At 42.3% G+C, this 19,738-nt stretch overlaps 1 protein-coding gene across 2 annotated transcripts; it reads left to right on the top strand.

The window, feature by feature from the left end:
• Positions 1-4,133: 4,133 nt before the first annotated feature.
• On the top strand, positions 4,134-19,511 carry LOC118371064 (interleukin-21 receptor). 2 transcript variants are annotated; one of them, XM_052488785.1, is made up of 8 exons: positions 4,134-4,285; positions 5,317-5,461; positions 5,834-6,036; positions 7,242-7,402; positions 7,488-7,656; positions 7,768-7,855; positions 7,965-8,043; positions 16,724-19,511. In XM_052488785.1, the coding sequence occupies exons 1-8, from the start codon at positions 4,216-4,218 to the stop codon at positions 16,928-16,930; spliced, it is 1,122 nt and encodes a 373-aa protein (XP_052344745.1). In that variant the 5' UTR covers positions 4,134-4,215; the 3' UTR covers positions 16,931-19,511. The 2 variants fall into 2 exon arrangements, with proteins under 2 accessions (XP_052344745.1, XP_035612277.1); XM_035756384.2 differs by having other exon boundaries at positions 9,705-16,867.
• The last annotated feature ends 227 nt before the right edge of the window (positions 19,512-19,738 follow it).

The raw sequence follows: 19,738 nt of genomic DNA, 5'->3' as shown, positions 1-19,738 counted from the left end.
TACCTGTGTCCTGCGCCTGACTCCTTCGCTATCTTCTAGATAGACCCTGACAATTTAGGCAAGACAACGTATTACATCGAAATTGTCTCGTTATTATTTAGAATGAATTAGTCTTTCAATTTAACCTAAACAAGCTATTAAAATGTTCAGTTCATATCATAAACAAACACTAGCAACTGTATCTTTCCAGGCAAAACATATCCATAGTTCAACTATTATCCAAAACACAGATTTTAGTCAATTGGTGCTTAGGCTGAGATTTGAACCTGAGTCTCACACATGGTAGGCAAGAAGTCTACCGTTGGACCACCAGCACTTTTTGAAATTATAGAGACTCCACGCAAATAACTATTTTTATAATTGTCTATAGTCGTAAAATCAGGCATTACTACCCGAGACAATTCCCAGAAAATAGCCCTAATTTAAAGGTCCAAGCATTTCCCCAGCGAGGATTCTCCTTTCTCTCTCTCTCGTTGTCTCTGTCTCTCTTTCTCTCTGTATGTCCCCTTATCTTCTCTTTTCCTTTCCTCTCTTGACTCTTGTCATTCTCTCTATCTACTACTCAGAATTTAGGTATAATTACTATTATGACTTTTGATAAGTTATTAGGTCTCACACGCACAACATTTTTTCCCTGCTGATATCCTTCTTGTAACTTTCTCTCACCGATTCTCTACACTTGCCTTTTTGCTCCTACTACTCCTCTCGCTCTCTCATTCGCCAACGTTCCCTCTTCTGTCTCTCCCTTAGTGGGGCCTTACAATCCTCTGCCATGTGGCCTGTTTTATTGCAGTTGTAGCACTTTCTGTCCTCGGGTTCTATCCACTTTCTACTCTCCCTGTTTCCCCCTTTATTTTTAAAACCCTTCCTGCTCTTTCCTGCAATTTCCCCAAGAGTGGCGATCAAATGTTCTGCTCCTGTCTGTTCTTTCTTAGTTTTCTTTTCCTTGCCATTATGCTCATGGTGTATAGCATACCTCTTTACTTCGGCTAATGTGGCTGTTCCCCACCCTATCAGAGTCTCTTTTATGATTTGGCAAATGTCAGGCTTCATACCACTCAAGAAGGCTATTTTTAATTGTTGGTGGTAAGGTCCGTCGTCTCCCTGTCTAGGATCTACCAGTCCACTATTAGCATTCAACACGTCTCTCAGTCTCTATAAATACTGGCTAACAGTTTCCCCATCCCCTTGTTTACACTCATGTATCTTTGAAAAGGCTGCATGTCTATGGTAATAGTCCCTAAGATTATTACAGAGCTGTGTCAATTTGTCTGCATAATCCCCATCTCCTGCCCATGGTAAAACCGGTTCTCCTCCTTGCCCTGGAACCCAGGCTCCCCTCACTGCTGCCCAGTCTTTCCTCACTATCTGTCGGACAGCCATTTCCAATTGTCCTGCATTTAGTTTAAAACTCTCGGGCAGTCCCTCCATATCTCTCCTAAACCCTTCTATTATTACCTTCTACTCTTTTCCGGGCCTCTGACAGCCACACCCTGGCTGTATCCAAACCTTCTGATTGTTTCTGGATGTTATTACCACAGGTTTCATGCATCTGTTCTATTATAACCTCCAGCTTGTCCACATCTAGACGCCCCATAAACCCGTATTTCTGTCTCCATTTCGGACCATAATACCCATTCCTCTTATCCTCAGACTGCATATACCTCCCGTCCCTGGTTAATTCTATACTATAAATATAAATATATTGTACAGATATATTGTTTTACCCTAATTCTGACTAAAACTACACACATCATTAATTATAATTTTACTGACTATAATCAATTTCGTACAATTATATGGTTTCAGGGTGGAATATTCTAAATCAGTCATTTAAACATATAAATTCCATTATCAGGTGTTTAGTCCCAGGGTCCTTAGCTTATTGATGAACTTTGAGGGCCCTATGGTGTTGAATGCTGAGCTGTAGTCAATGAATAGCATTCTCACATAGGTAATCCTTTTGTCCAGGTGGGAAAGGGCAGTGTGGAGTGCAATAGAGATTGCATCATCTGTGGATCTGTTGAGGCGGCATGCAAATGATTCTGGGATAATGGTGTTGATGTTAGCCGTGACCAGCCTTTCAAAGCACTTCATGGCTACAGACGTGAGTGCTACGGGTTGGTAGTCGTTTAGGCAGGTTACTTTAGTGTTCTTTGGCACAGGCACTATGGTGGTCTGCTTAAAACATGTTGGTATTACAGACTCAGACAGGGAGAGGTTGTAAATGTCAGTGAAGACACTTGCCATTTGGTCAGCGCATGCTCGCAGTACACATCCTGGTAATCCGTCTGGCCCTGTGGCCTTGTGAATGTTGACCTGTTTAAAGGTCTTACTCACATCGGCTGCGGAGAGCGTGATCACACAGTCTTCCAGAACAGCTGGTGCTCTCATGCATGTTTCAGTGCTATTTGCCTCGAAGTGAGCATAGAAGTTGTTTAGCTCGTCAGGTAGGCTCGTGTCACTGGGCAGCTCTCGTCTGTGCTTCCCTTTGTAGTCTGTAAAGGTTTGCAAGCCCTGTCACATCTGACGAGCGTCAGAGCCGGTGTAGTACAATTCGATCTTAGTCCTGTATTGATGCTTTGCCTGTTTGATGGTTCATCGGAGGGCATAGCGGTATTTCTTATAAGCTTCAGCGTTATAAGAAAAAAGCTGAAAGCAGCAACTCTAGCCTTTAGCTCAGTGCGGATGTTGCCTGTAATCCATGGCTTCTGGTTGGGGTATATACGTACGGTCACTGTGGGGGACGACGTCATCGATGCACTTATTGATGAAGCCAATGACTGATGTGGTTTACTCTTCAATGCCATCGGAGGAATCCCGGAACATATTCCAGTCTGTGCTAGCAAAACAGTCCTGAAGCTTAGCTTCTGCTTCATCTGACCACTTTTTTTATTGATCTAGTCATTGGTGCTTCCTGCTTTAATTTTTGCTTGTAAGCAGGAATCAGGAGGATAGAATTATGGTCAGATTTGCCAAATGGAGGGCGAGGGAGATCTTTTTTTTATATTGTGTTATTGATTGTATGTTTGTTTATTCAATGTGTAAGTCTGTGTTGTTGTTTGTGTCACACTGCTTTGCTTTATCTTGGCCAGGTTGCAGTTGTAAATGAGAACTTGTTCTCAACAGGCCTACCTGGTGAAATGAAATAAAATACAATTATTTCAGCTCATGAAACATGGGACCAACATGTAAAGGTTCATATTTTTGTTCAGTGGAGAATCATGCACCACCACAAAAACACATTTACTCACCCTATTTCACTCACACATCCCCGCTCTCTACAGAGCGCAAACATCTCCTTCTTATTCTATATCTTTCTTTCTACTACAATATGTGCTCGTTCCTCTTATCCAGTGCCATATACATATGAAAATATATAACTACACAATTATGAGTGCTTTTTTATCCAATATCGTCTTTGTATCTTCACAAACAAGCAGCCTTGGCATGGCATGATGGCTGAGATAGTGAAGCAGCAAGAAGAGACTGAAGATACTGTGGTGACAAGAATAGATTAAAGATACAGATCACAGTCAGAACAGGAACACTCCCCTCACTGCAATTACTATGGATAGTTACAGAAGTTTTGTTTATTGGTAAGAGACTGAATGTAAGTATATAGTAGTACAGACAGTATGATCAATGTTATTATTGTTTATGTAATTCCCACCAAGAATAGAGGAATATCAGGCTTGCCTACAAAAAAAGATCACACAGTTAATTATCATTTTAACCAAACTAAATGTCAAAGGTCAACAGAACATGTTTTATTTAATAAAATATAGATATTATTTAAACAAAGTGGATGATAAACTCTTAATTAAAGCAGGCAACTGTCAATCATCTGACAACTCAATAGTTCTTTGCTCTACACATTTTACACTGTATGTTAGTGTTGAATCTATTTAAAGTTGAATGACGGTTACAGAGCACATCATCCACTTAATCAACTCTTCAAGTCCCCCACAAACTGCTCTTATAAAAAATAAAAAAACATCCTCCACCTCATACGACAGCGGCGGGTGATAGCTATCCGAATAAAGTCACAATCTGGATCCTCCTCCCACTTTCAGTTTCAGGCATCAAGTTGTTTTGTCATAGAGACCTCAGTCAAGCTCATTTGGTACAAGACCAGGTCAGGTCAAAGTAGAGCAACGTAATGCCATACCTGATCAATGTTAACAACAGACGTGTCCCAGGGAATACAGAAGTATGTGGCTGCTCCTCACCATTGTCCTGTCTTACAGTATCGTCTGCCTGAATGGGAATCATACCACAACAGGTAAACCCCTCATTTACAATTAACATTTATCTAACTTGATAAACAGTTCTACTGCTTGTACAACACCACATTAGCAGAAGCCTACAAGACATACCCTTTTGAAAAACCTGGCACACACCTGGTCCACGTTCAGTTGCTAAACGTTGTCGAATGTTGCAGACAGAAATGCCATGAATAGAGCAGACATGATTCCTTTGTTCTACATGTCAGAGATGCATGTTTGTTCTACGTAACCTATTTCTATCTGAACATTCCAAAATGTGTCCTGCTGAACTAGCCTCTTTTTTGTAAGCTTTGTGTTAATTAACTCACTTATCACCATCACATGTGTCAGGTTTAGTTCCACTGATCAAGAACAAGAGTAAATCCTTTAAAAATATATATATATAACAACAAATGGCATGGGTTTACAGTTAAACAATTTGGAGAATAAATTATCAACTTTAAATATGAGAAACAAAATATTACCATAATTTGCTCGATTATCAAATCAATGTAATATTGACTGATGACTATTGTAAGTTGAGGGTGTCTGTGTGTAGTCTGTAATGGTTTGCAAGCCATTACAGATTCTGTGTGAAATAAATGCGATGTAACACACATGTAATTCATTCTTTGCTAAATACATTTTGTATTTCTTGGTAAGGAAGCGTATTAATGTGGTCACACCTCTGTTTAATCCTACAGTGCATCAAAACATGTCATTTACATATTTTACATATTGTGTTGAATTTGAATGTGAAATGTGTATTTCTCTGTGGTGTGCGAGATAAGGATATTGTGGTTAGTGTGGCAGGGTTTTCCAAACTCAGTCCTGAGGAAGTCCCCCCTCAGTCCCCCCTTGGTGCACGTTTTTGTTTTTTTGCCCTAGCATTACAAATCTTATTAAAATAACAAACTCATCATTAAGCTTTCAAAACTAAACGTGCACCCAGGGTGGGCCCCATGACCTAGTTTGGGAAACCATGGTGTAAAGCACCATTGTGTGATATCAGTGCTTATACAGTTGTATTTCATGTGGACTCTTCCAGGTCGTGAATATAGCCTTGACTGTGTAAGTGATTACCTGTTCACCATTAACTGTTCCCTGAGCATCCTGCCAGAGGTTGCTCATACAGACCAGTCCTCTTACTGGCTGCGCATTGAGGACCTCTCTTTCGGGACGGTATTTGATAGGTGAGACCCCCACTATTTAATATTGCTAAAATTTGAGTACATTAATTTAAATGTATTAGTATAGTGGTTCTCAACCTTTTGTGGTTAATGTACCCCTAGTCTACCCCGCGTAACACATTTGCTCTGCCTGGAGTACCGACTAAGTAACCCCTCTTGTGCATTTTAGCAGTGGGCTATGTTCTTATTATTCTTCCCATGTACCCCCTGTGGATAGGCCATGTGCCCCAGGTTAAGAACCACTGTATACACAGTACACACATTTACATTTACATTTAAGTCATTACACTGAGGCAATGTGTGTAAATGACATGTTATGACTTCATATTGTTTCCCGCTTGATTTGTTTCCTGTTCACGTCCACTCATTACACAGTGGGAAGCTGAAGAAAACCCATGGCTATTACTCCTGTTCATTGGACACTTCCCATCCAGATTCTGCTGTTGATCCAGATCCTGATGAGGAGCCCGATTTTTTTTTTGACACTTCGAGATTTAAGATCACTCTCTATCACAACAGAAGCAATGGACATGTAAGCTCCACCTTGCTGGATAAGGAATACATGCCAGTAAAGCATAGTAAGTGCTTATTACAGAATTACAATACAAACATGACTTTGTGATATGCCTACCCACATGCAAACTGCAATTGACAAGCATAGCTACTTGTTGAAGTTGTTGGTTTTGGAAGCTAGGTAACACTTCACTTTACAGTGTCATTATTACTGTGCAACTCACTCAAGTAATTACAGTATAACAAGTATTGTAACTACAGCGTAATAATGAATAATGACAATACGTGGTACACTGTAATTACAGGAATCATTACACAGTAATAAGGGCACTGTAAAGTAAAGCATAACCGGCCAGTCCTTGCAATTCGGCCACCCTAGGCTAGACCAAAAAATGCTGCCCCCCAAAACTAGAATAGTCCCAGTATGCAAAATTAAGTTGAAAAGATGTCATAAAGACGTATTTTCCAGACGTTGAAGTTAGGTTCAATTTAGGTCTTGAATGAAAAGTGAAAAGGTATTTTTCATATGTTTAAAATACATATTTTCCAGGACGTTGACATCAGGTTAATTTTGTGGTTCTGAATAAAAGTTGGATACGGATACAAACTTGAAACCACTGATCATGACAATGGGGTGAAACTCTTGGACAAAAGTTGTGGTTGTCCATTTTACCTTGACCTGTCCTGTTTGCAGGATATGATGTTTGTTCACATAACAGCGCATTTTATATTTGATTGAGCACCATTTACGTTAGGCTATTTGATCAGAGAAACCTGCATGACGTGAAAAAAGTGTCCATCTCATTACATTGTCATACATTTTATCTCCAGCCTGTGGGCTAAAGAAAAGTATCCATACTCTTTCAACCATATCCTATATCTGCTACATGATTTCTGTGGGATTATTTTTTTGCGGAACGTTGGTGGAGCGGCGCAGCCATGCTTCTCTCCAACAGCACCCTGGATAGGCGCGCTGGGAATGGACACTGCTTATCACAGGGCGGCATCAGCGCTCACCTAAAAAACACATATGCCACTGGCTGAGAGAAATTGTCATTGTTTTTGGGCAGAATTATGTGAGATTTTAAATGTTGTTGTTGGAGGTGTGTCTTGGTCAGTTTAGCTCAGAAAATGCCGCCCTCGTCAACGCGCTGCCGTAGATGACCGCTTAATGCTGCCTAATGAGCAGACCGGCCGTGGGAAGCTTTTCTTTTTGTGGACACTTTCATTCCATCCCAAAGCTTTGACATAGGTGTCTTTCTCTCCCCAGTCAAACCCAATGCACCATTCAATCTCACCGTCAGCCGGATGTCAAGTCAGCACCGTGTTACCTGGATGAGTAGCTATGAGAAATATCTACAATTTGGCAATCTTCTGTCTGACAACCTGAAGTACCAACTCTGGTTCTACAGAAGTGGCCACCAAGGCAACGTAAGACACTCAAATACGGCTAAAGATGTTTCTAAAATAAAGCCGGAGAATAAATGGATCTATTTCCTCGTATTTTTCCCCACAGGTTGTCGAAGTTCCACACTCAACTAATATCTCAGTGAACAATGAAAATTTTGAGCCAGACACAGAGTACACTGTAAACGTGAGGTCCATCCCCAACCAACAACAGTATCAAGGCCAGTGGAGTGAATGGGCAACGGAGGTTCGTTGGAGGACTGATCCCACACAAAAAGGTATGGTTCCGTCAAGACATTAGGCACTTTACTAGAACAATTTGAGCCCAATCCTTGCCTGTGCTGTGTTTCTACAGGCTAATGCTCTTCCAATGTTCTTTGTCCCCTTAGTCGGAGAATTTCCAACAAACACATTTACTGCCATCTTATGTGTGCTGGTTCCAGTACTGCTAATTCTGTGCTACATTCCAATTGTAAGGTATGTTTGGATTACCTTACCTTTGGTGACATCTACAGTGGGTGGAAGAACAGATGCATGTCATTTATCATGTAATTCATGGGGTGTGGAAACGTCTCATATATTGCAGGTTGAATAAATCCACCTTCATCCCAACTCCAGCACCGTACTTCCAGTCCCTTTACGCTGACTGTGAGGGGGACTTCAGGGTAAGGAAGACTTATACAGTGCCTTGCGAAAGTATTCGGCCCCCTTGAACTTTGCGACCTTTTGCCACATTTCAGGCTTCAAACATAAAGATATAAAACTGTATTTTTTTGTGAAGAATCAACAACAAGTGGGACACAATCATGAAGTGGAACAACATTTATTGGATATTTCAAACTTTTTTAACAAATCAAAAACTGAAAAATTGGGCGTGCAAAATTATTCAGCCCCTTTACTTTCAGTGCAGCAAACTCTCTCCAGAAGTTCAGTGAGGATCTCTGAATGATCCAATGTTGACCTAAATGACTGATGATGATAAATACATACCACCTGTGTGTAATCAAGTCTCCGTATAAATGCACCTGCACTGTGATAGTCTCAGAGGTCCGTTAAAAGCGCAGAGAGCATCATGAAGAACAAGGAACACACCAGGCAGGTCCGAGATACTGTTGTGAAGAAGTTTAAAGCCAGATTTGGATACAAAAAGATTTCCCAAGCTTTAAACATCCCAAGGAGCACTGTGCAAGCGATAATATTGAAATGGAAGGAGTATCAGACCACTGCAAATCTACCAAGACCTGGCCGTCCCTCTAAACTTTCAGCTCATACAAGGAGAAGACTGATCAGAGATGCAGCCAAGAGGCCCACGATCACTCTGGATGAACTGCAGAGATCTACAGCTGAGGTGGGAGACTCTGTCCATAGGACAACAACCAGTCGTATATTGCACAAATCTGGCCTTTATGGAAGAGTGGCAAGAAGAAAGCCATTTCTTAAAGATATCCATAAAAAGTGTTGTTTAAAGTTTGCCACAAGCCACCTGGGAGACACACCAAACATGTGGAAGAAGGTGCTCTGGTCAGATGAAACCAAAATTGAACTTTTTGGCAACAATGCAAAATGTTATGTTTGGCGTAAATGCAACACAGCTCATCACCCTGAACACACCATCCCCGCTGTCAAACATGGTGGTGGCAGCATCATGGTTTGGGCCTGCTTTTCTTCAGCAGGGACAGGGAATTTATGGGAAGATGGATGGAGCCAAATACAGGACCATTCTGGAAGAAAACCTGATGGAGTCTGCAAAAGACCTGAGACTGGGACGGAGATTTGTCTTCCAACAAGACAATGATCCAAAACATAAAGCAAAATCTACAATGGAATGGTTCAAAAATAAACATATCCAGGTGTTAGAATGGCCAAGTCAAATCCAATCGAGAATCTGTGGAAAGAACTGAAAACTGCTGTTTTGCAAGGAGGAATGGGAAAAAATGTCAGTCTCTCGATGTGCAAAACTGATAGAGACATACCCCAAGCGACTTACAGCTGTAATCGCAGCAAAAGCTGGCGCTACAAAGTATTAACTTAAGGGGGCTGAATAATTTTGCACGCCCAATTTTTCAGTTTTTGATTTGTTAAAAAAGTTTGAAATATCCAATAAATGTCGTTCCACTTCATGATTGTGTCCCACTTGTTGTTGATTCTTCACAAAAAAATACAGTTTTATATCTTTATGTTTGAAGCCTGAAATGTGGCAAAAGGTCGCAAAGTTCAAGGGGGCCGAATACTTTCGTAAGGCACTGTATCACCCTTGATGCATTTAATACTTCTCAACGAGACGTGAACATTACAATAACACACTCTGTGGTGATTGTGGTTGTAGAGCTGGGTTGTGACCCCAGGCTCTGGGGCAGACTTATTCAAGACAGAGGAAACCTTGCAAATCGACACCCTGACTGAGACCATACCGGTCCGGGATGATGACCACTCCTCACTGGTGCCCCATCACATGATCCAAGAGGGCCCCAGCGACAACCTGTCTAACCCAGCGTCTGATGCGCTTTTCCTGGGCATTGCTTATGCTGTATCTCTGGGGTCACCACTCCCGGCACCCAGAGGCCCACTGAAGAGTGTGTCTCTGAGTGAGCCAGAGAGCACCATCGAAGCAGACTCGGGGTGTTGGCTGCACAGCACCACATCTCTGGAGCGGGAGAGTGCCTGGTACAGCAACGTGAACAGCAGCAGTGACTACTGCACCCTATCAGACACTGGGAATTGTCAGGAAGTTACCCCTAGAGTCTATTGACGCACCGGTGCGTCAATCTAAGCAACATAATACAAAATCCCCATCCAAATCAGTCAGTTTAAGTTAGAGATATGTTTTTTATATGGGCTGCGTCTCAATCCGCCAGATCCGCCCATGTCTCCCTTCCACATCTGCGGTGGAAATTGGCAGAGCTACAGCGCTGTTAGTCAGACCAGGAGACATCCCGAAAATTGGTGATGAAAACATTGTCTAAAGGTAACCCACACAAATGAATGGAAATATGGAGGTAGTTTTGTGCCAACAAAATTAAGGGGTTAAATATGTGTAAAAAAACAACAACATATATTATATATAATGAACAAAAATATAAATGCAACTTATAAAGTGTTGATCTGATGTTTCATGAGCTGAAATAAAGGATCCCAGAAAATTTCCATATGCACAAAAAGCTTATTTCTCTCAAAATGTGTGCACAAATTTGTTTACATCCCTGCTAGTGAGCATTTCTCCTTTGCCAAGATAATTCACCTACCTGACAGGTGTGGCATATCAAGAAGCTGATTAAACAGCATGATCATTACACCTTGTGCTTGGGACAATAAAAGGCCACTCTAACATGTGCTGTTTTGTCACACAACACAATTGTTTTGCCACAGATGCCTCAAGTTTTGAGGGAGCATGCAATTGGCATGCTGGCTGTCGGAATGTCCACCAGAGCTGTTGCTAGAGAATTGAATGTTCATTTCTCTACCATAAGCTGCCTCCAATGTCATTTTAGAGAATTTGGCAGCATGTCCAACCGGCGTTACAAGCGCAGACCACGTGTAACCACGCCAGCTCAGGACCTCCACATCTGGCTTCTTGACCTGTGGGATTGTCTGTGACCAGCCACCCAGACAGTTGATGAAGAGGAGAATTTATATCTTGTTAGGAAAAACTCATTCTGATTAGCTGGGCCTGGCTCCCCAGTGGGTGGCCTTCCCAGGCTCACCCATGGCTGTGCCCCTGCCCAGTCATGTGAAATCCATAGATTAGGGCCTAATGAATATATTTCAAAAGACTCATTTCCTTCCTCAGTAAAATCATTCAAATTGATGCATGTTGTGTTTATATTTTTGTTCAGTATATATATATTTCCTAAGCTTTCTTATATCTCTGAGATATAGGACAGACACTTCAAAACCCTATTCCTTATGATACCTTTTTTGACTGTCTTTTTATCCACTTATGAACGTGTTATTTGATGTGTTTCTATGGGCTGTCGTAGTAAAGGCCAAATTCAGTATTTTAACAAATACATAAAAAAAGATAGGACCCTAAAGGGGTCCTAAAATTCTAAATCAAATGGCTAAATGATCCATGGTATGACCTCACCCCAACAGCATTTTTTTGCCCCAGCACTACACAGCTGATTCAAATAATCAAAGCTTCATGATGGGACCGAGTTTGGGAAAACCCTGGTCAAGACACTTCTCTAATTCAATCAATGATGTATATAAACCCTGGATTGCTGATGCCATGTATTGGTCATTGAGAGGCTTTGAAGCCACCGGTCGGCCATATTGCCACTCCCTAAAAAGAGCAGTCCTCCATAAGAATTCATGGAATTCTACAGTATTTCAATTAAATGTTTCAAGGAAAATGTTTATATTTTGTTGTAGTGGGGACAGTAACATCTAAATATATATATATATATACACTGCTCAAAAAAATAAAGGGAACACTAAAATAACACAAAAATAATACATCCGAGATCTGAATGAATGAAATATTATTATTAAATACTTTTTTCTTTAAATAGTTGAATGTGCTGACAACAAAATCACACAAAAATGATCAATGGAAATCAAATTTATCAACCCATGGAGGTCTGGATTTGGAGTCACACTCAACATTAAAGTGGAAAACCACACTACAGGCTGATCCTACTTTGATGTAATGTCCTTAAAACAAGTCAAAAGGAGGCTCAGTAGTGTGTGTGGCCTCCACGTTCCTGTATGACCTCCCTACAACGCCTGGGCATGCTCCTGATGAGGTGGCAGATAGTCTCCTGAGGGATCTCCTCCCAGACCTGGACTAAAGCATCCACCAACTCCTGGACAGTCTGTGATGCAACGTGACGTTGGTGGATGGAGCGAGACATGATGTCCCAGATGTGCTCAATTGGATTCAGGTCTGAGGAACGGGCGGGCCAGTCCATAGCATCAATGCCTTCCTCTTGCAGGAACTGCTGACACACTCCAGCCACATGAGGTCTAGCGTTGTCTTGCATTTGGAAGAACCCAGGGCCAACCCCACCAGCATATGGTCTCACAAGGGATCTGAGGATCTCATCTCGGTACCTAATGGCAGTCAGGCTACCTCTGGCGAGCACATGGAGGGCTGTGCGGCCCCCCAAAGAAATGCCACCCCACACCATGCCTGACCCACCGCCAAACCGGTCATGCTGGAGGATGTTGCAGGCAGCAGAACGTTCTCCACGGCGTCTCCAGACTCTGTCACGTCTGTCACATGTGCTCAGTGTGAACCTGCTTTCATCTGTGAAGAGCACAGGGCGCCAGTGGCGAATTTGCCAATCTTGGTGTTCTCTGGCAAATGCCAAACGTCCTGCACGGTGTTGGGCTGTATAAAGCACAACCCCCACCTGTGGACGTCGGGCCCTCATACCACCCTCATGGAGTCTGTTTCTGACCGTTTGAGCAGACACATGCATATTTGTGGCCTACAGGAGGTCAATTTTGCAGGGCTTTGACAGTGCTCCTCCTGCTCCTCCTTGCACAAAGGCGGAGGTAGCGGTCCTGCTGCTGGGTTGTTGCCCTCCTTACTGGCCTCCTTCACGTCTCCTGATGTACTGGCCTGTCTCCTGTTAGCCCCTCCATGCTCTGGACACTACGCTGACAGACACAGCAAACCGTCTTGCCACAGCTCGCATTGATGTTCCATCCTGGATGAGCTGCACTACCTGAGCCACTTGTGTGGGTTGTAGACTCCGTCTCATGCTACCACTAGAGTGAAAGCACCGCCAGCATTCAAAAGTGACCAAAACATCAGCCAGGAAGCATAGGAACTGAGAAGTGGTCTGTGGTCACCACCTGCAAAACCACTCCTTTATTGGGGGTGTCTTGCTAATTGCCTATAATTTCCACCTGTTGTCTATTCCATTTGCACAACAGCATGTGACATTTATTGTCAATCAGTGTTGCTTCCTAAGTGGACAGTTTGATTTCACAGAAGTGTGATTGACTTGCAGTTACATTGTGTTGTTTAAGTGTTCCCTTTATTTTTTTGAGCAGTGTGTGTATATATATATATATATATATATTACCAATCAAACGTTTTGATACACTTACTCATTCGAGTGTTTTTCTTTATTTTTACCATTTTCTACATTGTAGAATAATAGCAAAGACATCAAAACTATGTAATAACACATATGGAATCATGTAGCAACAAAAAAATGTTTAAAAAATCCAAATATATTTTTTATTGGAGATTCCTCAAAGTAGCCACCCTTTGCCTTGATGACAGCTTTGCACACTCTTGCCATTATCTCAACCAGCTTCACCTGGAATGCTTTTCCAACAGTCTTGAAGGAGTTCTCACATATGCTGAGCACTTGTTGGTCGCTTTTCCTTCACTCTGCGGTCCAACTCATCCCAAACCATCTCAATTGGGTTGAGGTCGGGTGATTGTGGAGGCCAGGTCATCTGATGCAGCACTCTATCACTCTCCTTCTTGGTCAAATAGCCTTTACACAGCCTGGAGGTGTGTTGGGTCATTGTCCTGTTAAAAAATAAATGATAGTCCCAGTAAGCGCAAACCAGATGGGATGGCGTATCGCTGCAGAATGCTGTGGTAGCCATGCTGGTTAAGTGTGCCTTGAATTCTAAATAAATCACAGACAGTGTCACCAGCAAAGCACCATCCCACCTCCTCATCCATTGTTCACGCTGGGAACTACACTGGCGCCTCCGCAAGGCAATCAAACAAGTAAAGCGTCAGTACAGAGACAAAGTAGAGTCGCAATTCAATGGCTCAAACACGAGACGAATGTGGCAGGGTCTACAGACAATCACAGATTACAAAAAGAAAACCAGCCCCGTCGCGTACACCAGTGTCTTGCTCCCAGACAAATGAAACAACTTCTTTGCGCGCTACCAAAGACTGTGGGCTCTCCTTCTCTGTGGCCAATGTGAGTAAAACATTAAAACTTGTTAACCCTCGCAAGGCTGCCGGCCCAGACGGCATCCCTAGCCGCATCCTCAGGTCATGCGCAGACCAGCTGGCTGGTGTGTTTATGGACATATTCAATCAATCCCTATTGTTCCTGTTCCCAAGAAAGCTAAGGTAACTGAACTAAATGACTATTGCCCCGTAGCACTCACTTCTGTCATCATGAAGTGCTTTGAGAGACTAGTCAAGGGTCATATCACCTCCACCCTACCCGATACCCTAGATCCACTCCAATTTGCTTACCCCCAATAGGTCCACAGACGATGCAATCACCATCACACTGCACACTGCCCTATCCCATCTGGAGAAGAGGAATACCTATGTAAGAATGCTGTTCATTGACTACAGCTCAGCATTCAACACCACAGTACCCTCTAAACTCATCATTAAGCTTGAGACCCTGAGTCTTGACCGGCACTCTCTGCCACTGGGTCCTGAACTTTCTAATGGGCCACCCCGCAGGGGGTGAAGGTAGGTAGAAAACATCTCCACCCCGCTGATCCTCAACACTGGGGAACCACAAGGGTGCGTTCTCAGCTCTCTCCTGTACTCCCTGTTCACCCATGACTGCGTGGCCATGCACGCCTCCAACTCAATCATTAAATTTGCAAAATACATTACAGTTACATTACACTACAGTAAGGAAATGAGGGCCCTCGGAGTGTGGTGTCAGGGAAATAACCTCTCACTCAATGTCAACAAAACAAAGGAGATGATTGTGGACTTCAGGAAACAGCAGAGGGAGCACCCCACTATCCACATCGATGGGACAGTAGTGGAGAAAGTGGAAAGTTTTAAGTTTCTCGGCGTACACATCACAGGCAAACTGAAATGGTCCACCCACACAGACATGGTGGTGAAGAAGACGTATCAACCTCAGGAGGCTGAAGATATCTGGCTTGTCACCTAAAACCCTCACAAACCTTTACATATGCACAATCGAGAGCATCCTGTCGGGCTGTATCCTTGCCAGGTACGGCAACTGCACAGCCCACAACAGCAGGGCTCTCCAAAGGGTGTTGCGGTCTGTACAACACATGACCGGGGGCAAACTATCTGCCCTCCAGGACACCTACACCACCCGATCTCACAGGAAGGCCAAAAGATCATCAAGGACAACAACCACCCGAGCCACTGCCTGTTCACCCCGCTATCATCATCCAGAAGGCGAGGTCAGTAGAGGTGCATCAAAGCTGGGACCGAGAAACTGAAAAACAGCTTCTATCCCAAGGCCATCAGACTGCCAACATACATACTCAAATCACTAGCCACTTTAAGAAATGGATTTAATAAAGGTATCATTACTCACTTTAAATAATGCCACTTTAATAATGTTTACATATCCTACATGACTCATCTCATATCTATATACTGTATTTTAAACCATCTATTGCATCTTGCCTACGCCGCACGTCCATCGCGCATCCTTATATTTATATATGCAGCACATATTCTTATTCCATCCCCTTACATTGTGTGTATAAAGTAGTCGTTGTGAATTTGTTAGATTACTTGTTAGATATTACTGCACTGTCAGAACTAGATTTCGCTACTCTCGCATTAACATCTGCTGACCATGTGTATGTGAACGATAAAATTTGATTTGATTTTTTCAGAACGACAAATATTTACCTTGTCAGCTCAGGGATTCAATCCAGCAACCTTTCAGTGACTGGCCCAACGCTCTAACCACTAGGCTTCTGGCAGCTACCAGTCTCATTCTATATCCTGGTTCATATACTACATTCCTTTGAAAAGTATCATTCTATATCCTGGTTCATATACTACATTCCTTTGAAAAGTATCATTCTATATCCTGGTTCATATACTACATTCCTGTGAAAAGTCTCAATGCATTAAGACATACAGTCTACCTGTTGGTTCTAGGTAAAGTGTTACCTTAGTATTTTCAGGTCCCTGTCACGAATCCTCTGAACTGTGTCCCTCTCTGGCCACTTTAATAATGTTTACATATTTTGCATTTCTCATCTCATATGTACAGTTGAAGTCGGAAGTTTACATACACTTAGGTTGGAGTCATTAGAACTCGTTTTTCAACCACTCCCCAAATTTCTTGTTAACAAACTATAGTTTTGGCAAGTCATTTAAGATATCTACTTTGTGCATGTGTAACAGTATACTTTTAAACCGTCCCCTCGCCCATACCCGGGCGCGAACCAGGGACCTTCTGCGCACAACGACAACAGTCACCCTCGAAGCATCGTTACCCATCGCTCCACAAAAGCCGCGGCCCTTGCAGAGCAAGGGGAACTACTACTTCAAGGTCTCAGAGCAAGTAACGTAACCGATTGAAACGCTATTTAGTGCGGACCGCTAACTAAGCTAGCCGTTTCACATCTGTTACACTCACCCCCCTTTTGACCTTCCTCCTTTTTCCGCAGCAACCAGTAATCCGGGTCAACAGCATCAATGTAACAGTACAACTTTACGTCCGTCCCCTCGCCCATACCCGGGCGCGAACCAGGGACCTTCTGCACACAACGACAACAGTCACCCACGAAGCATCGTTACCCATCGCTCCACAAAAGCCGCGGCCCTTGCAGAGCAAGGGGAACTACTACTTCAAGGTCTCAGAGCAAGTGACGTAACCGATTGAAACGCTACTTAGCGCACACCGCTAACTAAGCTAGCCGTTTCACATCCGTTACACATGACAGAAGATATTTTTCCAACAATTGTTTACAGACAGATTAATTCACTTATAATTCACTGCATCACAATTCCAGTGGGTCAGAAGTTTACATACACTAAATTGACTGTGCCTTTAAACAGCTTGGAAAATTCCAGAAAATTATGTGGCTTTAGAAACTTCTTTTAGACTAATTGACATAATTTTCGTCAATTGGAGGTGTACCTGTGGATGTATTTCAAGGACTATATTCAAACTCAGTGCCTCTTTGCTTAACATCAAGAGAAAATCAAAAGAAACTAGACCTAAGAAAAATAATTGTGGACCTCCACATGTCTGGTTCATCCTTGGGAGAAATTTCCAAGCGCCTGAAGGTACCACGTTCATCTGTACAAACAATAGTACACAAGTATAAACACCATGGGACCACACAACCATCATACCGCTCAGGAAGGAGATGCATTCTGTCTCCTAGAGATTAACGTACTTTGGTGCGAAAATATGCAAATCAATCCCAGAACAACAGCAAAAGTATGCTGGAGGAAGATTGTGAAGATGCTGGAGGAAGATGCTGGAGGAAACAGGTGCAAAAGTATCTATATCCACAGTAAAACGAGTCCTATATTGACATAACCTGAAAGGCCTCTTAGCAAGGAAGAAGCCACTGCTCCAAAACCACCATTAAAAAAGCCAGACTATGGTTTGCAACTGCACATGGGGACAGAGATCGTACTTTTTGGAGAAATGTTTTGTGGTCTGGTGAAACAAAAATAGAACTGAAGAACACCACCCCAAGACGCACGGGGGTGGCAGCATCGTGTTGTGGGGGTGGCAGCATCGTGTTGTGGAGGTGCTTTGCTGCAGGAGGGACTGGTGCACTTCCCAAAATAGATGGCACCATGAGGAAGGAGAATTACGTGGATATATCGAAGCAACACCTCAAGACATCAGTCAGGAAGTTGAAGCTTGGTCACAAATTAGTCTTCCAAATGGACAATGACCCCAAGCATACTTTCAAAGTTGTTGCAAAATGGCTTAAGGACGACAAAGTCAAGGTATTGGAGTGGCCATCACAAAGCCCTGACCTCAATCCTATCGAAAATGTGTGGGCAGAACTGAAAAAGCATGTGTGAGCAAAAATAAAAGCTGAAATAAATAATTCTCTCTAATATTATTCTGGCATTTCACATTCTTAAAATAAAGTGGTGATCCTAACTGACCTAAGACAGGGAATCTTTACTAGGATTAAAAGTCAGGAATTGTGAAAAACTGAGTTTAAATGTATTTGGCTAAGGTGTATGTAAACTTCCGATTTCAACTGTATATACTGTATTCTTTCTATTCTACTGTATCTTAGTCTATGCCGCTCTGACATTGCTCGTCCAGATATTGATATATTCTTTGTTCCATTCCTATACTTTAGTTTGTGTGTATTGTTAGGTATTACTTGTTAGATATTACTGCACTGTTGGAACTAGAAACACAAGCATTTCACTACACCCGCAATAACACCTGCTAAACACGCGTATGTGAACATTAACATTTGATCTGATGCAGGGATCATCCGTTCACCTACTCTGCGTCTATTAAAGACACGGCGGTTGGAACCAAAAATCTCAAATTTGGAATCATCAGATCAGAATTCCACGGGTCTGATGTCCATTGCTCGTGTTTCTTGCCCCAAGCAAGTCTCTTCTTCTTTTTGATGTCCTTTAGTAGTGGTTTCTTTGCAGCAATAAGACCATGAAGGCCTGATTCACACAGTCTCCTCTGAACAGTTGATGTTGAGATGTCTCTGTTACTTGAACTCTGCAAAGTGTTTATTTGGGCTGCAATTTCTGAGGCTATAATGAATTTATCCTCTGCAGCAGAGGTAACTCTGAGTCTTCCTTTCCTGTGGCAGTCCTCATAAGAGCCAGTTTCATCATAGCGCTTGATGGTTTTTGCAACTGCACTTGAAGAAATGTCCAAAGTTCTTGAGATGTTCCGCATTGACTGCTGTTCTTGCCATAATTTGGACTTGGCCATTTACCAGAAAGAGATATCTTCTCTATACCACCCCTACCTTGTCACATGACAACTGATTGGCTCAAACACATTAAGAAGGAAAGAAATTCCACAAATGAACTTTTAACAAGGCACACCTGTTCATTGAAATGCATTCCAGGTACCTACCTTATGAATCTGGTTGAGAGAATGCCAAGAGTGTGCAAAGCTGTCGTTAAGGCAAATGGTAGCTATTTTGAAGAATCTCAAATATAAAATATACACTACCGTTCAAAAGTTTGGGGTCACATAGAAATGTCCTTGTTCTTGAAAGAAAAGCACATTTTTTGTCCATTAAAATATCAAATTGATCAGAAATACAGTGTAGTTAATGTTGTAGATGACTATTGTAGCTGGAAATGGCTGGAATATCTACAGTGGGGGGAAAAAAGTATTTAGTCAGCCACCAATTGTGCAAGTTCTCCCACTTAAAAAGATGAGAGAGGCCTGTAATTTTCATCATAGGTACACTTCAACTATGACAGACAAAATGAGAAGAGAAAATCCAGAAAATCACATTGTAGGATTTTTAATGAATTTATTTACAAATTATGGTGGAAAATAAGTATTTGGTCACCTACAAACAAGCAAGATTTCTGGCTCTCACAGACCTGTACCTTCTTCTTTAAGAGGCTCCTCTATCCTTCACTTGTTACTTGTATTAATGGCACCTGTTTGAACTTGTTATCAGTATAAAAGGCACCTGTCCACAACCTCAAAC

The sequence above is a fragment of the Oncorhynchus keta genome, chromosome 3 (assembly GCF_023373465.1).
Source record: "Oncorhynchus keta strain PuntledgeMale-10-30-2019 chromosome 3, Oket_V2, whole genome shotgun sequence".
NCBI lineage: Eukaryota > Metazoa > Chordata > Actinopteri > Salmoniformes > Salmonidae > Oncorhynchus > Oncorhynchus keta.
Note: the sequence above shows the minus strand (reverse complement) of the source record. Positions and strands in the feature narration are given on the sequence as shown.